The sequence below is a fragment of the Ailuropoda melanoleuca genome, chromosome 5 (genome assembly GCF_002007445.2).
Source record: "Ailuropoda melanoleuca isolate Jingjing chromosome 5, ASM200744v2, whole genome shotgun sequence".
Lineage (NCBI taxonomy): Eukaryota > Metazoa > Chordata > Mammalia > Carnivora > Ursidae > Ailuropoda > Ailuropoda melanoleuca.
Window position 1 is genome coordinate 69,486,983 of NC_048222.1, and position 16,974 is coordinate 69,503,956.

The 16,974-nt window shown below is 46.6% G+C and overlaps 1 protein-coding gene across 2 annotated transcripts; it reads left to right on the forward strand.

Moving 5' to 3' along the window:
- The first annotated feature begins 1,426 nt into the window (after positions 1-1,426).
- On the forward strand, positions 1,427-13,851 carry GREM1 (gremlin 1, DAN family BMP antagonist). Of its 2 annotated transcripts, none has more exons than XM_034661204.1 (2): positions 1,427-1,634; positions 9,863-13,851. In XM_034661204.1, the coding sequence occupies exon 2, from the start codon at positions 9,864-9,866 to the stop codon at positions 10,416-10,418; it is 555 nt and encodes a 184-aa protein (XP_034517095.1). In that variant the 5' UTR covers positions 1,427-1,634; position 9,863; the 3' UTR covers positions 10,419-13,851. The 2 variants fall into 2 exon arrangements, with proteins under 2 accessions (XP_034517095.1, XP_034517096.1); XM_034661205.1 differs by lacking the exon at positions 1,427-1,634 and adding an exon at positions 1,689-2,218.
- Positions 13,852-16,974: the final 3,123 nt, after the last annotated feature.

A 16,974-nucleotide genomic window follows, 5' to 3' on the forward strand; every position in this document is an offset into this window, starting at 1 on the left:
TTGCACAAACAAAACATTTCGGTGATGAGGTTCTCTGGATACTGATTTAACGCAGACTTCCTCCTTGTTTCATTTGTTTTGAAAAACTGATTTCAAGTTCTTACCAGTATCTAGTAGGTGTTCAGTGTTTCTAGCCTCCTCCCCACAGTGACTGCCTGAAGAGAAAAAAAGTGCTATTCTGGGGTTTTGTTTTGTTTTCTTAGCCAAGTGCTTAAATCAGGACTGTTTCCTAAGTACCTTTTGTTGGGCTTCATTGTTGTGTTTATTTTGCTTTAGTGACTACAGGCACCTTCAAATTTCCTTCTATAACCTTTTCCTTTTTTTTTTCTTCTGAAGCCATCATCTGCCCTGGCTGGTGGAGCCGGTCTGCAGACCTTGCAGCCGGCTTGATTTTTGCACGGGCTATAACTTCGACACACAGAATTTACAGCTTCTCTGAGGAACCAATTTTCAAGCTAAGAGAACAAATGAAAGTGTTCGCTCATCTTTCGAAAAATATTTATGCGCTTAGTATGTTTGCCCCTATCCATTGGGTTCTCAGTAATAAATACAGAATGTGACGCCGGCTTTTCACAGACGGGGGGTTTTGTCTTTTAGTTCTGGGAAGTTATTTCCTCGCCTGACGTTTTCTTTTCCTGATTTATTCATCTTGAACATGCTACAGAAAGCCCGTTCTCTCATAGCTATTGTTCCCTCCCGTTGAAAGATGGCTTGGAAGTGGAAACCTTGACTTGCGAGGGTCCTTTTCGGTTTATTCTCCCTTGCGTTGCTCCCTGCTGTTCAGTCTCGGCCGAGGCCGTCCGCGTCTGAGCTGAAAGACGCGGCGGCGGGCGCGGAGAGGAGGGTGTCGCGCTGGAGACAGGCTCCTGCTGGCGGCCGGCGAGCCCGCCGGGGTTAACGGGGGCGCGGGGGTCAACGCCCTCGAAGTTGGGGGCCTCGGGCCGAGCCGCGCCGGAGCCGCGGCGCCCGCTCACCCAGAGCATCCTGCAGTCCCGCTCCCGCCACGGGGCAAGAAGCGCCTGGTCTGTCGAGATCCCGAGGAGATCTTGCTCTTTCCAGGGCCGCCTCCGCGACCGAGCGCGTTGCGGGGCCAACGCAGGCGAAGCGGGGCTGGTGAAAGGAAAAGCCCAGGCCTGGGGCGGAGGAGGAATGAGGGGCCGGGAGCCGGGGGGATTTCCTCCCGCGCTTCCCCCTCCAACGGGAGCGGAAAATGTGATTTGCTGTGCATTCCAGGCGCGGTTCCCTGGGGTGACCTCTCCCAGCCGGCCGGGGCGGGGGGAGCAGACAAAGAGGCGAGGCAGGCGGAGAGGGGACCCCGCGGGGAGGCAGGAGGGGTGCGGGGGGGCGGGGGCAGTACCGGGAAAGGGGGCGGATAGCGGGTCCGGCGGCGGCGGCGGCGCCTGGCCAATGGAGAGGCGCGGCCCCGGGCGTCCGGCTCGGCTGCAGGCATTTAAACGGGAGACGGCGCGATGCCCCGCACTCGGTGCGCCCTCCGCGGACCGGGCGACCCAGTGTGCAGCGAGAGCCGTACTCTGTCCGGCTGACCCCGTGCCAAGCCGGGGCGGCTCGGGCCGCGGTCGCACACCGCGCCCCGCGTCGAGAGCGCAGGCCCCGAGGACTCGCCGCACTGACAGGTGAGTGCAGAGGCTCCCGTCAGAGTGAGTGAGAGAATGCGAGAGAGAGAAAGAGAGAGAGCGCGCGCGCAGGGGTCCCCTGCAAAAGACTCGCGCGTCCCGCTCAGTGCAGACGCGCGGTAGCCCTCCAGGCGAGCTGACGGAGGCCCCGATTCCCTTGGGTGAATTACGCAGAAAAATCCAGGGACCTTCCGGCCAAGGTCTTGGCTGCCGTAACCTCACCTTGCGCGGTCCGCAGGGAAAGCCTGGGAAGGAGGATGTCAAGAGCGAGCGCTACGGCCCCCCATCCCATTTCCACCTCCGCGAGCCCAGCTAACGCGCTCCTGGCGCGCCTGCCAGCCGCGCCCTCACCTCAGAGGCGCGGAGTCCTGGTGGGCGCAGCGCGGGCGCCGAGGGGTAGCGAGCGGGAGCGGCGAGGAGCCGCCGGGATCCCGGGGCAAGCCGCACTGAGAGGGCGCCGAGTGTCTGAAGCGGGGCGCTGGGGCTCGGGACGTCTGGGGCTCCCGTCGGAGTCCCAGGAGTGATCCTGCGGCGGGCTGGAGGATCTGGAGACTCAGCCGCGGGTCCCCCGGCCCGTCCTCAAGGTGAGAGGGAGACTCGGGCAGGAACAGAGCCGCGGAGCTCGGCCGCGCTGGAAGCTCGAGCGTCGGGTAACGATCAGCTGAAGGGCTGTGAGCGGTCGGAGACGCGGAGTCCAGCGATCCCGCGGTGCTCACACCGCACACACTGCACACAGCCACTGGCTGGCAGCGCGCGTGGGCGCTCGGTGCCCTCTGCTAGGCTTCTCCCGCCCCACGCGCGCCTCGGCTGAAGCGCCGACGTCCAGGGGCCAGGTAACAACAAGCCGCCGGTCCGGCTTCCCCGGTACTCCTTCATTTGTGTCCTAGAAGCCCCCGCCTCGCCTCGCTGGGTCTCGCTAGCGACGGACGACGCGGGACTGGCGGCTTGGATGCCCCGGTCGTCCCCCGTTCTCTCTCTCCGTCTCGCCGACCCCCTCGCCAGGCCCGGGGTTGGAGGGGCGTCGGGGCTGTCACCTTGCGGGTCGGAGCGATTTGTAGACTTCAGGCTTGGGAAGAACGGACGCGCCACCGCTCCGGCTTGGCATTGCCTTCGGATCCCAGCTCCGCCTCGGGGGCGCCCCAGCCGGGTGTTTCCCCCGCAGCGGGCTCTGGCGACAGTCCCGGGCCGAGGCGGGGGACGACGGGAGGTGACCGGGCCTCCGCCGTGAAGCCTTTCCCGCGCGTCCGGAGCTGGCCTGAATGGGTCCCCGGGGTGAATCCAGCTACCGCCTTCTCCTCCTCTGACGACTTTGAATCCCAGCACTTTTACGCAGAAATACAGCCTCGACGTTAGGGGTTAAAATCTCTTCTTAAATGATACAAGGGCAGAGAGGCGACCACTGGCAGGTAATTGGATCTCCCGCTGGAAAAAGCAGATCCGAGCGGTGTGCGCGTCTGTTTATGTTCCCCTTCGAGATGGTGCCAGGACACGAATTGATTAAAACAATCTATTGTGTTAAGTGGGTCACGGGGATTTAAGCTGTCCCAGGGACCCCAGAGTGGTGGCTTCCTTTGGCTGTACACACAACTTAAATAAATAGCAGAGAAGAGGTTAAGATAACCCCCAGCCCAGGGTGAGGAGTCTTCTTTCACCCCAGGGCTTTCCAGCTCCCACCCCTTTCTTTTCTTTTCTTGACTTTTCTTTTCTTTTCCTTTCCTTTCTTATCTTTTCTTCTTTTCTTCCTTCCTTCCTTTCTTTTTCTTTTCTTCTTTCTTTCTTTCTTTTTTGGAAGGGGGTGCGGGGGGACTTGAAGAGATGGGCATTTCAAAGCAACAAGGGTAAGATCTTAAGAAAACTACTCTCATCTCCTCCCTGGCCCACACAGGTCTACAACAGTAGGTGATATGATTGCTATCATTGGATAAATTGCACTCTACAATTATAGTATTAACTTACTATTGAAGGGTTCTTTCGAACCCTAGTAGCTGTGTGTGTGTATGTTTAACCCTCAGGTTGTTGTAAGAATTAAAGTCTTCTGTAAACTTTGTAATTTTACAGGTTTTGTATTTTCTTAAAAGCCCATTTTGAGTGAAATGCTTTGGTAACCCACGATCTATAGGAAATCCTAGTTGGCTGACACAATCTTTATGTGAACGATTACACAGAGAAGAGTAGAGATCTCTTGTGTCCTCACATCTCTGAATCAGAGCTGCCTGCCTTGTCTTCTAAACTGAAGCCTTCGGTCTTAATGTTTAAGGAGCACTAGTGATACAAGGCCAAGAAATTTTATGCCACAGACCCCTTTCCGAAGAAATGCTTGTCGACAGTGAAGCTGTGGAACTTGTTCTAGAATAGAGAGTTAAGGACTGATGGGAAAGCCTAACCCTTTTATGTAAAGAAAAGTGGGGGGTGGGTAGGGGAGGTAACTGGAGCATCCAGCTGAAAGGCACAGATCAAGCAAGTGTTACCACCCCGTGCCTTACATCTGCAAGGAATTTTCTTTAGTTTTAACATATGCTCTTAGAAATGCAAAAGTACAACAGTAATTCCTGGGACAACAGAAGTTTTTTTCTTCACATGTGAACATGAAGACACAAACTAGATAATTATTTGACTTAGAATATTGTTCATACGGTATTGCATTAGAAACAGGTCCACGTGTCCCTTGTTAAGTACTGTGCCGGGTGTTCATAGAACAGTGGTCAAAGACAAGTTTGGGAGCGAGGTAGAAGGGTCTCCAACCCTGACTCTCCAGCTGCGGAGCTGTTTGACCTTGGGCAGATTCCTAAGTTTCCTGACTCTGGATCCCCTGATTGGTAAAAGGAACACAATATTTTCTACCTCATGTTCTACTGTGAAAAAGAGATTATAAAATACAGTCTGATGTATGCACAATGCCGTGCATGCTAAGGGTTCAAAAATATAGGTAACTCTTACTATTAGTGGTGGTATTGGAAGAGGCAGTGACATTTTATGGCAACAGATACATGACAAGGTGGTTCTGAAATTAAATCCCAAATTCCACGCATACAGGGACTAGCACACATCTTGCATTAAAATACAGAACCTATAGATTGACTCTCAACAGGGCTGCTCAGTGACTATTTATTACATTCTAACTTGCTTCCTGTTGACCTCAAATATTGTATACAATTATTCACTTCAGCAAAAAAGCTTCCAGGGAGCGGAGAGCTCCTGAGATGGTCTCCTTTCTGTCCTATGCCAAGTGGGCGGCCAGCCTGACTTAGCTTGAAAGGTCTTCTGAATAGGGAGGTTGTAGTTAGGCCCTTGCAACGCATACAGGATGAGAGTTTAACCTCTACTATTTTGCCAGCAAGTAATTCTTCTTATCTTCTTGGTTTGACTTGTCTGGGGAAAAAAAAATCGACCCCGTGTATTCTTATGAAATTCTCTACTTAACTTCTAAAAGGTATCTTTTCAAAAATTCAAGATCAAGTTAAAAATAACCTTTCCCTTCTTAAATATTTAGTTCTGAGAACAAGGAAAAGATTATTCTAAAATCTGGCCTGCATTTAGAGCATTTGCTGTCAATTTAATTATTTTCTTCTACTGGGAGAATAATTTGATGTTATGCCTGTTGAACGTCTTTCTAAATTAATTCATCAGGAGGAATTGATCAGATGTTTGGGCATAGACATCTGGCTTGCTGACCAGTGTCAATTCACTGTCATTCCCACTCAGCACTCCATTTAACTGATTATAAGCAGGTCGGTTAGCTAAAATGAGAAATACGGCAAGAAGAGTGCCAAGAGGAGCTGGCCTAAACTTTCCCAAAGACGATGAGAATATTGGATACAGGTCACACAGAGCATTTTTATTTCTGATTCCCTGGAGTTAGATGATTGTGTTCTTAGAGCCTTGTGAAGATTAGAATAAATCACCATGACCTACACGGGACAGAGGTGGCTGATATGGCTTATTCTGAGTGTGGATGTTTCCTCTTGATCACTAAGGGAAACCTAAAGGAAAGCATCAGGTAGAGAAGAACTGCTTTGAGGGTATCTATGTGCTCCGGGACAAGTGGATTGGAGGGGAGGACAGTAGTGAAGGGAAGAAAGGTAGGGGTGGTGGGTCTTGCTGATGGAGAGCAATTGTGGAGAAAGTTCACCAGGAAAATATGATCACATTACTTGGAGAAGCAGTAATGCATTAAGCATAAGTTGAGGCAGGGTTTGAAAAGAAGAATGTTGTCTGCAATGAGTATAAAGGGAGGTCTCTCTGGGTGCCATGATGCACTCTGAACCCACAAAATGCAGCTCAACTTTAATGATGTGAGTGGGTCATTTCATGAATGCAAATTACCAAAAACGTTTGCAGCTCACGGTTGGGCAGAGGGATGATTCATGGGAACCCAAGGCTTGATTAGGATTTCGATTGATTTTTGATAATAGGATGAGGTGTTGGTATGGAAAAAATTGTCTTCAAGAAATTTACATAATCATGATTTCCTCCACCTTGTGATATTTACAAAGTGCAGATTATTTGGTGGCAATACAATTGGGATTTCAAGGGCAAAACAGCCCCTTTTGCTTCACTGGGTAATTGTGACCAGTCTGTGGTGTGTGTGGGAGGGAGGCTGGGTGATTGACCACAGTAACTTGACAGAGCCCTGGTTCTAGTACTATTAGAGTTCTTAACCTTCTTTTTTCTTTTTTTAATTATAATAACATTTTTTAATTATGTTAGTCACCATACAGTACATCCCTGGTTTCTGATGTAAAGTTCGATGATTCGTTAGTTGCGTATAACACCCAGTGCACCATGCAATACGTGCCCTCCTTAATACCCATCACCAGCCTATTCCACTCCCCCACCCCCCTCCCCTCTGAAGCCCTCTGTAGAGTTCTTAACCTTCTAACTCTTACTCCTGCAGGATATGCAGAGTCCTTCAGACTACGCCTGTTCTTTAAGCTGAGGTCTGTGTTGATTGAGATTCCTCAAGTTGGTTTTTACTTTTCTCCAAATAGCTAGTTATAAGTTTTAAAGAGTCAAAAGCCTCACAATAAGCACTGAAGATTTTAAAAAGTAGGCTTTTTTAAAAAATGAAAAACCATTTTATAACATTTTCCACACCTAATAAATCCTATTTTGAGAAAAATTTACTTTTCTTAAAAAACCAAAAAACAAGAAAACGGCCTGTCATTCTAGACCCTTTGGCTTATGGGGTTTGCACGCTCCCATAGGAACAGGAAGTCTGTCCAAATTAAAACTGAAAACCACAGTTGACTAATTTTGAATTTACTGCTTGCTTTACTGTTGGTTTCTGCCATAGTGAATACAATGGCTTCAATTAGAAAATGAAACCCACAGCATTCTCCCTGGGACCAGGTAAAAAGTAGTGACTATCTGAACAGTGTTCCTAGAAAAAGAAAGACAAGTATTAAGGTACTTCTAGGCTAGAAGGAGTTTGCTATACTGTTAAGTGAGAAATCAAGAAGATTGTGTTAGGCTCGGCTGCTCATTGGCACATGGCGAAGGGAGACTTTAAATCCATGTGGTCCGTAACAAGCATTCATGTAACGGAAGCGCACCCACTCTCGCCAGGCACTGAGGATAAGATGATGAATGAGTCCTCATGACTCTCGGACTAGGTATTTATTTAATGACAGATGTGAAAATGCCAGGAAGGAAAAGTTGAGCGTAAAAGGAGCCCTATGTTGGTCTGGAGAAAGGAAATTGCATTTTTTGGACAGATGTTTGTGGGAGGGGATGGCTTTATGACGTGAACTGTCATATGCAGACAATGTACATTTCCAGTCAGTTTCAGATTGGCCCCTGTGACGTTGGGCTCTGAGGGTCTTGCTCTGGGAGGGCTGAATTGTCCTTGGGGCCATTTTTGGTAGGGATGAGGGAAGACTGTGGGTGTAGGCCCAGGGCTGTCTCATGTGCTCCTCTTTGAAATGGGCAGAGACTGAATTTTAGTTTAGATCCTGGCCCCCAATTGAATGAATAGCAGAAACTTGTAAAAGCTTCTCAAATTCACAATATATTTGCCTAGGAGACTGAACTGTCATGGCTCAAGTTATTCTGGTCTCTGGAGAAAATCAGTACTGTTTTATAACTGGACTTTTCTCATGAGTGATTTTTTAAAGACAAAACAAGGAAATTAATTTTTTTGTTGTTGAGGCAAAAAGGCTCTGTTTAAAGAACAGGGATGTTGTAACATAAACTGACAAAAGCCAGGGAGTCTGCAGTCGAAAGAACAGGAGCTAAATGTCACATTATCAGTTCCAAACTTGAACTTGCCCCAAAGTATTAGGTTAATGTTGGAAAAATGGCGCTATTTAAGGATATTTGAAATTTAATATTTAATTATCTTAAGTTGACATTATCCTTAGGGTTGCATGTCTTTATTTACAGGGACTGTTGCTTACAGAGTGTAGATTCTGCAGGGCCTTTGTCTTTGAAAGGTAATCGCTTTATCTACTCAGGCCAACTTGTAGAGTTCCTTGGGGGGATGTGATAAGGTTACTATTAAAATGCACTTACTACTATGCCCTAATGCTGGTGCACAAAAGAGAGCAGGGAAATGGGTACTTCTCAGCCCAGCCCTTAGGTTCAGAACCATGGTGGGCATGGGGGGTGGGTAGGGAAAGCCTCAAGATTCAGGTCAGATTTGGCAAGATGGCCTGAGAGCCAGGCTGTGAATTTGCAGTTGCACTCTTTGAAAAGAAAATCCTTCCACATTTTAATAACTCTTTTCTGTGCCCCAAAGCCACAAGTACTACAGGCCTTGCTACTCAAAGCTTGTTAGAAAGGCAGACCTAACTACGGAATTAGAATCTGCATTTTAACAATACCCCCAGGCGATCGTCCGCTCCTGGAGATTTTAGAGGCACTCTGTCAGGAGAATCTCAACAGCGTGATGCTTGCACTCTTAAAAAATAGGCTCGCTTCTCCTCTTTCTCCTCTGTCTCCTCTACCTCCCCTTAACACTCTGCCTCTAGAGGGGCCCTCCTTTCTCGGATTTACATTCCTCACTCCAGTTTTTCCTCTCTCTCCATCTTTGCTTTCCTGTTTGTTTTGTCAGTTTTCCCTCTGCCTCTCCCACTTATCTAATTTTTTTGCCATTGTTCATTGCCGTGTCTGACCCATGTCTAACTCCAGGCCCATCCACAATAATTCACGATCATTAATTTATTCTACATGTCTATGGCATTTATTAATGTAAATATTTGCACATACCTGTCTTCTTGTGCCATTTTCTACCTCCTAGATTTTACACACATACGTGAATGACATATTTCACCATTTAAAAGTAGAAAAATGTCTATCATGATATCATGAATGATATAATAAATAGCTATGCCCATTTAAAAATGAGAACAGGTGAGAGGTCCAGGAGTGTTAGGAGTTAATGTGATCTTTCTGGAAAGGTAATTCATTGTGTGTGTGACCCTGCCATAGATTTGGTTAGTTCTCACACTGCTTTTGTCTGTACCTCCAATTTGCTCTGAACAACCCATCTGGGGAGATGAGGTCTCTGTGCGTTGCTTACATGAAGTCATTTCTTGAGAAGCAAAGTGATTTTCTCAAGGTCAGATAGCAAGTTGTTGCCCCAAGTCTTGGACTGAAAACTCAGTCTTGACTTTCCTCCAGTGTGTGCGCCTGCTGAGTGCTCTCCCTCCGTCAGCGGCTCACCGCTCTACCGCTCTCCTCCAGGGCTCTCCTGGCAATGCCTGCGGTCAGCCGACATCTAAGCATCCACCCCACCGAGAGAGGGAGGACTCAGGCAGCAGTCAGGCTGTTTGGAAAGAAAAAGACTGGGAGCCTTTCCGGGCAGTGAGGCTGATGTGCCTTGCTGTAAAACAAAATAAAAAACTGGGTTTCTCCAGAGAGGTGCAAAGGTAATTTGGCCTAATACAAGAACGAATACAATTCAGTGACCGTAAGACAATGTCCCATGTGATTGGTGTCAGCAGCCAGGAAGGAATTCCGGTGGGACGACATGCCACGAAGAGATAGGCGGTGGCTGAGCTCAAATCTTGGCTTATTCACCGGGGACCCTGGGCCAGCTGCTTGGTGACTTGACGGCTCGGTGGGGGATGAGAATAATTATACCTGATTCATACAGATATTGTGAGAAGGAAATGAAATATCTTCCATAGAGTGTGTAACAAGTGCCTGATAAAATTTTAGCTGCTATTAATTTTCGAATTGACTTGTCCAACTTTTGTGTCTCCCCTCTCTGTGCTTCCCTCCATTAGCATGAGCCGCACCGCCTACACTGTGGGAGCCCTGCTTCTCCTCTTGGGGACCCTGCTGCCCGCCGCCGAAGGGAAAAAGAAGGGGTCCCAAGGTGCCATCCCCCCACCAGACAAGGCCCAGCACAATGACTCCGAGCAGACTCAGTCTCCCCAGCAGCCGGGCTCCAGGAACCGGGGGCGTGGCCAGGGGCGTGGCACGGCCATGCCCGGGGAGGAGGTGCTGGAGTCCAGCCAGGAGGCCCTGCATGTGACCGAGCGCAAATACCTGAAGCGAGACTGGTGCAAAACCCAGCCGCTGAAGCAGACCATCCACGAGGAGGGCTGCAACAGCCGCACCATCATCAACCGTTTCTGCTACGGCCAGTGCAACTCCTTCTACATCCCCAGGCACATCCGGAAGGAGGAGGGCTCCTTTCAGTCCTGCTCCTTCTGCAAGCCCAAGAAGTTCACCACCATGATGGTCACCCTCAACTGCCCCGAACTGCAGCCGCCCACCAAGAAGAAGAGGGTCACGCGAGTCAAGCAGTGTCGATGCATATCCATCGATTTGGATTAAGCTGGGCACAGCCAGCCTGGCCTAGGGATGCAGCCCCAGGCGGGCCCAGAGCCAGACCTAAAACGACCTGATTCTTACTTGGCTTCAACCTACAGGCAAGAAGAACCACCAGCTGCCTTCGGACAGGAGCCTGCTAGCGCGTAGTCTGTATGCATGAGTGTGCGTGCGTGTCTGGGGGTTTGCAGACGCCAGAGGAGGGCACTTCCTATATGCAAACGTATCCGCTTCCACGGGGCTGGCACAGAAAGCCCACCCCCGGGGAGGCACGTGAAAAGGGGCAGGGCTGCGGTCAGGTGCTGCCGGTGTATTCCACGTGCCCTCCTGGGGACCAGAATCTCCCTTCTGAATGAATGTTAATGCAAGAGGCTCCTCTGAGGGCAGGAGACCTGTTTTAGTGCTGCGTTATACTTGGAAAAGGTATTTCTGCCTGTGCTTGCTTCTTCCCCCTCGCCTCCTCCCTTCCACATCCATCCCTTCTTACTATCTCAGTGACTGTTTCAGTCTAATTCCCTCTCTGCCCGGAACTCTCAGTTAGCTCACTTGACCACAGACCTGACTGTTTCTCATTTGGGGAAGGGTCTTCCGACTCGGGGAAGCTGGTGTGCGCCAAGGGCAAGAAGGACACAGGAGGGAGAGAAGGGAGGCACGGAGTGGGAGGCCAGTTGGGCACAGCACGAGTTCCGTAGGGAGATGTGCAGAGTCTTGAAAGGCCAACCCCGAGACACAGTGCGACCCATGCTTCAGCAAGTTTCTCCTGGTATTGAACGGAAACCAAGTGAACAGAGGAGAAACGAAATTGCCAAAAAAGCACTAACTTTGGCTGTCGCTGTGATCTGTTGAAATTGGCCGTAACCCAACCCAACGCCAAACTTAAAACATAAATATTGACCACTCCTCTTTTCAGAACCGAGTGAGTGAGCAAAACCAAGATGACCCCTACCCCCCTTCACCCCTCAGGCAGAAAATAGATGTAGTCCAGATGCTGGGATAGGAAGAAAACAAACACCTCAAAAGCAGAAGGTCCTCGGATCTTTCCTTTTGCTTGGTTGTAATCACCTCTTTCCCAGTTCATTACTTCTGTGTGATGCTTCTGAGAGCCACAACCCTGTGTTATAAAGAGTCTGCCTCTGCTAAGTGCACCTGGCAGTGAAGAACCAGGCTGAGACGGGAGAGTTGAGGGTGTGCTCCTTTTGAGTTAGAAGTATACCGTGGGTCTTCTTGTTTTAGCCATTGGTGGGAGATTGAGCTGGGGAGCAGAGGAGAATAAAGAAGTAAAGGAGACTGCCTCTGGCTACGGAGTAGTTTAAGGCCTGGGAGGAGGTATAAGGGATGTGCCCTCCCCTTCTTCCTTTGCTTTCTCAGGGTCTAATGGGAAATCCCAGTTAAGAAATCAGAGTATCTGGGGGGGAATAAAGTCAGATCCTTCGGGTGCATTAGCTGTCTCTCTACTGGTAGACCCCTCCTCTGATTAAACTGGGGCTCCTCCCCGTCCCTGCTTAGGATTTATCTAACAGACAAATTGCAGGGCGGGTGGACCTTACTGCGTTTTGGATTTGGTTCACCCGTTCTCTTCAAGCCTGAGGTTTTCTATGTAAACCCATCCCCACCCACCAAGACACTTTTTTTTCTTTTTTTGCCTTGTACCTTCTCATCCTCCCTAGCCAAGTCACGTGTGATATGGGAAACAAGCACCATTGACTAGCATTTTAGTTACCCATCCAGGCGCCAGCATTGCACTGAAGAGGCTGCTTTTATTTTATTTTATTTTATTTTTTGGTGCAGCGCTCTCCCATCTAACAGCTAAGCCGGAACCATACTTTGAGGCAGAAGTTCTCTTAAACACCCAAAATCTTGGGTTGAGTTTTGAAACTTTTGAACTCACTACTGATGATGATTCCACACGAGGCAAATTTGTCTGAACACACATTCCGTGTATTTCGTGTACACTTTATGACCCTGCCCTAAATCTATCATCCACATCTTCCAACAATAAAGCACAGAATGGATTTAATTAAGCACACAAATACTAAGCCAGAATTTTGAGGGTGGGGGAGAGGAAAAGAAAGGGGAAGGAGCTCAACATGTAAAAAACCACACCAGAGAAGAAAAATGACATTCAGAACCAGCAGACACTGAATTTCTCTTGTTGTTTTAACTCCGCCACAAGCATGCAATTTTGTTAAAAAGAGATGACTTAAGTTGGCAGCAGGAATCTTCTTTTAGTAGCTTGTACCACAGTCTTGCATGTAAGTCGGATTTGGCTTCAGTAAAGAGAATTTCCTCAAAATTAACTTCACTGGGATAATCAGCAGCATAAGTACCCTGAAAAAAACCAGCGCTAGCCAAAGAGGGAAATGTCTGCTTTTCTTACTGTGCCTATATTAAGACTAGCAAAGTATGGTGTGTCTTCCAACATTTATTGAAAGTGCCATATCTATTACATATTGTATTGGAGTCACCGATGAAGAGTATGTTTTTTTCATTACTATAGTAGAATTTTTTATGGCAAGATATTTGTGATCTCAATCTTTCCTATTAAAATAACGCCAAACACCAAATATGAATTTTATGACGTACACTTCGTGCTTGGCATTAAAAGAGAAAAACACACATCCTGCAAGGCTGTAAGTTGTTTTTTGTTATTGTAGTTCTTCAAAGTTAAACAATGTAAGTGAAAAATCTGGAGGAAAAGTTAATTTCCACTGTGTGGAATGTGAATAGTTAAACAAAAAGTTATGGTTATTTAATGTAATTATTAATTCAAATCCTTTGGTCACTGTGATTTCGAGCATTTGCTTTTTCTCCTTTATTTGACTTCCTCTGAGTTGAGCAAGGAAGAAAGTGGCACATTGTATGTTGTTGGAGGCTTTTATCACGTCAGAGGGAAACAATAAAATCTTGGCACATCTGAACGTCTGTTACAGAGTCAGGACACGAGCTTTTGCTTTTTTTTTAATCGAATGTTCCTTAAAGGTTAACATTTCTGAAGCAATATGAAGAAAGATTTTAAATGTTATTTTGGAAGACTTATGACATGTGTATACAAATAGCAGACAATAATGAATAGCTCACAAGTCCTTTTAAGGAGAAAATCTAAAATGAAAAGTGTATGTGCAGAACATGTCTAAATGACCAGTTAAGGCTTAAGAGTGGAAGGAGTTCTATTGATTTGTCATTCTCAAGATATTTAATATCAACTGCATTATGTATTATGTGTGCTTTAATCATTGAAAAACAACAAAGGATTATATAGACTATGATTGAATTATTTTGTTATGTATGAGGATGAGAGGCGATTTAATAGTCTCATAAAAGTTAATTTGGTTTAAAGCAAAGTTTTATGAATCTGTAACTAGAATTTGATTTTAATCCCAATTATGTTCTATATCACCTTTCCCAGAAAGCAACCAATAAATCGAAACTCTTCTCTGTGCATGTGAGTGTTTAACTGGTAGTGTTCACAGAACAGGGATTCACTTGTCATGGGAAGGGAGGTAGAAAAGAGATGAATAGATTTCTTGTATCTCAGAGGGAACTTATTTCTTCCAACTAGGACTTTAAGGTTTTAGCAAGACACCTCAGGCTGTGGCAGTTAGAGATGAGGGGAAGCTGGTGTGCGATGGAAAGTACCAGCCTCTTCCCCAGAGCTAGAAAGAAAAGCTGGAAAGAGTTTTGCGAACCCTTCAGTAATGGAAGAGTTATGCAGAAATGACAATAGCTCAGTTCAGAAGTGTTCAAGGGAAAAATGGAAGAAAGACTTGGGCTCACTAGAAGGAAGATGATAATGAGAGGGATTCATTGACACAATGAACTGCCTTTGAGATGAACTCCCTCTGCTTAGAAGTATGAAAACACATGCTGACCTCATTTAATAGGGATATGAGGTCAAGTGAGTTACTGTCCTGGGTTTGCAATTGAACTGGCAGATTTCGGAGGTCCCTTCCTATTTGGACATACGATATGGGATTTCTACTAGGCATTGATGCTCTGACAATGGTGATGAAAATTCCAGCAACTACGTATGGAGTTCTTAGGACAGACTTTGCTAAATTCCCCACGATCTTCATAGATTGTATGTATACCATTATTATCACTGCTAGGAGGTAGAGAACTCGTATGGTTTCACTGCAACGCTTGTGCCCTTAAGCACTTGGCAAAATCGTGATATTCTCAACTTGTATCAGACATTCCTTTAAGGACAGAACACAGCACTCTAAAAATAGGTCCAACTCCTGATTATTCACATTTAATGACTACGATTATCTTGAGGTTGTAGTCGGCATCATCAGGAACCCTAACTGTAAAGCATTTAAAGCCTCTTTGCCACCTTTCTGTTAACGGCCTCCTTGGACTTGGAGGGGAAAGATGACAAAGTACCAAGGAGACAGTGCCCTCAAAAGCCACACCCACACCTAGGAGGCAACATCTGAACAGGGTAGTGGGACTGGATATAGAAAGGCATTCTAGGTTAAAAAAAAAAATACATGGTAGGATATCAGCAAAAATGTTGGAACGAGCAGCTCTGAAAATTCTCCATAAAACCAATGAGAACTTGGCAAAAATAACCAGAACCAATTTTTTAGAACTTTGAAAACTAACTGAGGGCTTGCAGCAGTCTGGGCAGCATTTATTCTAGAAAGAGGCTGTAAGAACAGCGAACATTGATACTGTAACTTGCCCTGTTCTCATCCTCCCTCTTCAGTTCCATAGAAGACTTAAAAACCAACAGCCTGCAACTACAGTAAAAACCAGCCATCTAGCAGCCCCTGGAGGGAATAGAATGGGATTGGAGTTCTTTCAAAGCCAAATACGCAGGGAACTGTCATTATTTGACTTGTCCGTCAAACCCTGGAGACCCCACTTGAAGGCTATCTTTACTTTATTTGACCTGATCGGAAGCTGCCCAGTGTGAAAAGCCTTGTTGAAAACAGTTGGAGGCAATTGATTATTTTGGTGGCTGCTTGGGGTAGAAGATAGCAGCTGGGGCAAGCAAACTGGTGAACACAAGAGAATGAGATTTCCTTGGGGCTTTGAAAATCTCCACCACAGTGTTGGGACTCTAGAAGACCATACGCACGCATAGGGCTGTGCACATGCCCTGGGCTTTCTACACGCACCCGGAGAATCTGAGAAGACTGTAAGCTCTTCCCTCAGGCTGGTCGTCGGGCTCTGCATAAGCAGTAAGTGCAGGCTAAGGCCCAGGTGTCCTGCTGAGGCCTGTCTGAGTAGTGACGGTCGGCCCCGACATTTATACAGAACCCCTTGGCAAAGACCGATAGACTTACTGGTTCCAAGTGTTTAAGGAAATCACTGTTCAGCTATTAGCTGACTACGAAACTAACCTGCCGGAGATTTCAGTGGCAACACAACAAAAAATAGAGACTTTACTGAATTAGTTCATAAAAGTCACTGTTAAAGAAACAACAAACAGCAACAACAACGAATCCTGAGGAGTGGGAGAGAGACTGATTTCAAGAGTTACTACATTATATTACTTAAAATCACTTCTGTTTTCAGAGGATATGATCTTGTGTGTAGAAATCCTGAGGAATCCACAAAAGAAATACCAGAGCTATCTCAGCCCATTCAGGCTACTGTAACAAAATACCACAGACTGGTGGTGTATGGGGAAAAAGCCCCCCAAAACCCAAAACCAATTATTCCTCACAGTTTGGAGACTGGAAGTCCGAGATCAGGTTGAGAGCATGGTCAGGTGAAGGCATGTGTCTGGGTCCCAGACTCCTTATTGTATCCTTACCTGGTGAAAGGGGCTAGAGATCTCTCTGGAGCCTCTTTTGTAAGGCACTAATCCCATTCATGAGGGTTCCACCCTCATGACTTAAGGATATCCCAAGGTCCCACCTCCAAATATCATCACCTTGGGGGTTAGGATTTCAACATGAATTTTGGGGTGGATGCAATCATTTGGACCATAGCAAGAGCTTGGTAAATGAGCATATCAAGATTGCAGGACACAAGATCAATATGCAAAAATTAATTGTATTCTATACACTAGCAATGAGAAAATCTGAAAATAAAATTAGGAAAATAATTAAAATAATTCCTTCTCTATAGCATCAAAAAGAGGAATAAATATAGGAATAAATTTGACAAAGGAAGTGCAAGACTTCTATGTTGGAAACTATAAGACATTGTTTAAAGCAATAGAAGAAAACCAAAATAAGTGGAAAGACATCCCATGTCCTTGGATAGAAATTCTATTGCAGATTCAATGCAATCTAAAATTTATATGAAAATGCAAGGGACCCCAAATAGCCAAAACCATCTCGAAAAGAAGAACAAAGTTGAAGGACTGACACCACCTGATTTCAAAACTTACGACAAAGAATTATTGTAAGGCAGGTACCCTTATAACTACCACTAGGTTAAGAAATATATTTTTTCCCCAGCCTTTCCAGAAGCTCTCCTATGCCCCACCTCAATTTTAACCCTTCCCCATACCACAATTAATAATCACACCCTCAGGGAAATACATAGCCATCCAAGCCTCACTCAAAAGAATAGAAAAATCTAAAATGCAGTTTCTATATTCTCC